The sequence below is a fragment of the Hevea brasiliensis genome, chromosome 11 (assembly GCF_030052815.1).
Source record: "Hevea brasiliensis isolate MT/VB/25A 57/8 chromosome 11, ASM3005281v1, whole genome shotgun sequence".
NCBI lineage: Eukaryota > Viridiplantae > Streptophyta > Magnoliopsida > Malpighiales > Euphorbiaceae > Hevea > Hevea brasiliensis.
In genome coordinates, this window is record NC_079503.1 from 68,811,130 (window position 1) to 68,815,113 (window position 3,984).

Genomic DNA, 3,984 nt, shown 5'->3' on the forward strand with positions numbered 1-3,984 from the left:
AATAGGAAATTTAAAATCAACTTAGATCTTGGATCTAGAAGTTGTTAATAGGAAATTAAAATCAACTTGGATCTTGAATCCAGAGGTTGATAACTAGAAATTTAAAATCAACTTGGATCTTGAATCCAGAGATTGATAACAGGAAATTAAAATGCTAAAAATTAAAATCAACTTAGATCTTGAATCTAGAGGTTGATGACAGGAAATTAAAATCAACTTGGATTTTGAATCCAGAGGTTGATGATAGAAAATTAAAATGCTGAAAATTAAAATCAACTTGAAGTCGACTTAACCAACTATTGTAAATAAGCTTTGTGTATATACCTTTAATGCTCACAAAGCAAATATGATGCAAGGTATTCTTCCAGACAAAGTTTACTTAACAAGATCCCGAAGATAAACGATTAATGAAAAAGTTCAGAATGAGTTTCAAGGTTTGGCCCATGATTTTCTCCAACACCCTTTTGGCTCCCTCCTTACTTCTTCACCGTTTTCTACTAGAAGTGTCCTTTTGGGTTTTCACTCCTAGTTTTTTTTTTTTTTTTACTCTCATTTCTAGGGCGTCCTTTCGGATTTTCACTCTTCACTCATTTTGCAGAAAGCGCCCTTGTGGGTTTTCGCCTCTTTTCCCTCATTTTGCTAGGAGCGCCCTTTCGGGTTTTTACTCCTACCTTTTTTTTTTTTTTCTGGGTGTCCTTTCAGATTTTCACCCTTTGCTCACTTTACAGGAAGCGTCCTTGTGGGTTTTCGCTCTTAGATGCACCAGTTGCTTGATAATTGTTTACCCTCCAGTAAATCTCAAAATAAAGTATATATGAAGTTACCTGTGTTTAGATTCTCATCTTATAAGAAAGCTTTCAAAAAATTAATAGTGCATAAACCAAGGTAGACGAGATATGCACAAATTTATTCATAGCATAAGAAGATAATTATCAAAAGAATAAAGGTACAATTTTATGGAAAAGGGTACAAAGATAAATCTCATAAATGCCCTCAGTTAACTTTGAAGTCCCTCAATTGCCAGCGTTTCAAGTGACTTTCTGAAAAACGTTTTGTGTAATTTACTATCCCTTGATCTCAAGTTTCTTCACTGTCTTTGATCTCGAGATCCTCCTTGTTTCTTCACTGTCTTTGACTAGATGCGCTCTTTTAGGTTTTCACTCCTTTTTTTTTTTTTTTTTGGAGTGTCCTTTCGGATTTTCACCCTTCCCTCATTTTGCAGAAAGTGCCCTCGCTGGTTTTTGCCTCCTTTCCCTCATTTTTCTAGGAGCGCCCTTTCGAGTTTTCACTCCCACCTTTTTTTTTCATGCATAATATCTTTTTACAGCATCTGCATTCACCGGCCTTGGCAATTCATCCCCATCCATGTGAGTTAAGATGAGTGCACCGCCAGAAAATGCCTTTATAACCACATAAGGCCCTTCATAAGTTGGTGACCACTTACCCCGGGAATTGCTTTGATTTGGGAGGATCTTCTTTAAAACTAGATCTCCTTATTGGAATTTGCGTGGGCGTATGCTCTTATCGAATGCTCTAGCCATTCTTCTTTGGTACAACTGCCCGTGGCATACTGCTGTCAGTCTTTTCTCATCCATCAAATTCAGCTGATCTAACCTCGATTGAACCCATTCCTTCTCATCTAGTTTTACCTCTTTTAAAACCCTTAAGGAAGGAATTTCCACCTCTATTGGCAAAATAGCTTCCATCCAGTAAACCAGCGAATATGGAGTTGCCCCGGTCGATGTCCTTACCATAGTCTGATAAGCATGAAGGGCAAAGAGAAACACATCATGCCAATCTTTATAAGTGACTATCATTTTACCGATTATTCGCTTGAGATTTTTATTGACAGCTTCTATAGCTCCATTCATCTGGGGTCGGTGTGGTGATGAATTGAGATGTCGTATCTTGTACTGATCACACAACTTCTAAATCTTCGAACCATTTAGATTCTTGGCATTATCAGTGATAATCTCTCTAGGAAGACCATACCAGCAGATAATATTATTCTTAAGGAATTTTAGAAAGGTGTTTTGAGTGATGTGAGCATATGAGGTAGCTTTAACCCATTTAGTAAAGTAATCGATGGCCACCAAAATGAACCTTTGTCCATTGGATGCTTTTGGATTAATCGGACCGATTACGTAGATATCCCACATTACAAAAGGCCATGGTGAGACTAGATTGTACGGTTGATGAGGCGGGACATTTATCTGATCAGCATAAATTTGGCATTTGTGACACTTCCAAAAGTACTCAATGCAGTCCTTTTCCAAAGTGGTCTAGAAGTAACTCCGCCTTAAGATCTGCTTTGCCATCATATACCCATTGCTATGAGTAGCACAATTCGCTTCATGGGTTTCAAATAGAATTCTCCTTGCTTCTTTGGCATTCACGCATCTCATCAACTCACCATTAGAGCTTCTCTTGTACAAGATTTCTCCACTGGGGAAGTATCCCATCGCTAGCCTTCTGATCATTCTTCTTTCATTTCTGCTTGCCCTAAGAGGATACCCCCTATTTTTGATGTACACTTGGATATCATGATACTAGGGTTTGCCATCTATTTCTTCTTCGATCATAAAGCAGTACGCTGGCTCACTCCTTGCTTTGATTTGTAGTAACTGCGTTATCTGCCCTTCCTCCATCTGAGTCATCACAGTTAAAGTAGCTAAGGTGTCAGCAAATTGGTTCTTGTCCTGGCTCATGTGAGTGAAAGAAATCTCCTTAAATTCCTTGATCAGTTCAAGGAGATATTTTTGATACAGGATCAGTTTTGGGTCTTTAGTTTGCCATTCCCCTTTGACTTAATAAATGATCAGAGCTGAATCCCCATACACCTCTAATTTCTTTATCTTCATTTCAATGGCAGCCTGTAAGCCACTCACACAGGCTTTATACTCTGCTATGTTGTTAGTGCAGCCGAATCTCAACTTAACGGCTATTGGGAAATATTTTCCGTCTGGGGCAACCAGCACTGCTCCAATCCCATTACTGGCTAAATTGACCGCTCCATCAAAATACATTTCCCACACATCATCGGGACCCTCAGTATCATCTCCTACTACGTTAATATATTCGTCTAGGAATTTGAAATCCACAGCCTCGTGATAATTGATTGGCCTACCCATCATCGAAGGAACCAAAATTAGCGGATTTGACAAGTACTGCTTAATCTTTTCAAAAGCTTCTTGACAAGTTTGATCCCACTTGGCGGTATTGTTCTTCTTGAGTAACTTGAAAATGGGTTCAGCCTTGGCGATGAGATTAGAGATGAATCTTGAAATGTAGTTCAACTTTCCCAGGAAACTATGCACATCCCTTTCCATCTTTGGGGATGGCATCTCTTGAATGGCTCGAACTTTGTCTGGATCCATCTTTATTCTTTTCTTACTTACTATAAATCCCAATAGCTTTCCTGATCTTGCCCCAAACACACATTTAGTGTTACACCCCTCACTCGACTACAGTGTAGCCAAGCAAGGCATGTCACACTCGGTGCCGGAGTACCCTATCTTATCTTACTTTATTCCTTTAATCATTTTCAAGTTATTATCTTTTAATATCAATTATTTTTCGACGGAGAAACTAACGGAGTTTCCCCTATTTTATTATCATTTGACGTGTTTTACTATTTACCTGTTTGAAAATTTTAATAATATTTTAAAATAAAAATCTCATCATTTCATGCATCATCTATATATTTCAATTCCATATTCAAAACCATACATTCCCATTCATGCTCAACTCATATATGAAAATTTTCAATCTTCATTAATTTACATGATATACAATTTAATCACGTATGAATTAACCGATTTATTAATTTACATCACATACCTATTAATTACATTTTCATAATTTACATTACAATACTATAACTAAGCATTTTATACAACATACAAATTATGACCTATATGGGCCCTAACTACATGCATTGCTGAGAAAGTGATAACCTTGAATACTTCATACACTTTTGAAGAT

At 37.4% G+C, this 3,984-nt stretch overlaps 1 protein-coding gene across 1 annotated transcript; it reads right to left on the minus strand.

Moving 5' to 3' along the window:
• Positions 1-1,493: 1,493 nt before the first annotated feature.
• On the minus strand, positions 1,494-3,329 carry LOC131170260 (uncharacterized). The gene is made up of 2 exons (XM_058129319.1): positions 2,889-3,329; positions 1,494-1,913 (listed from the first exon to the last, which is right to left on the minus strand). Exons 1-2 carry the CDS (start codon positions 3,327-3,329, stop codon positions 1,494-1,496), a joined length of 861 nt encoding a protein of 286 aa, XP_057985302.1.
• Between the last annotated feature and the right edge of the window lie 655 nt (positions 3,330-3,984).

Coding starts and splice junctions, on each gene's coding strand:
- LOC131170260 (XM_058129319.1), bottom strand. CDS start 3,329: ATGGAAAGGGATGTGCATAGTTTCCTGGGAAAGTTGAACTACATTTCA. Junction 1,914..2,888: donor TAGCAGAGTATAAAGCCTGT/GTGAGTGGCTTA, acceptor TTGTGTGATCAG/TACAAGATACGACATCTCAA.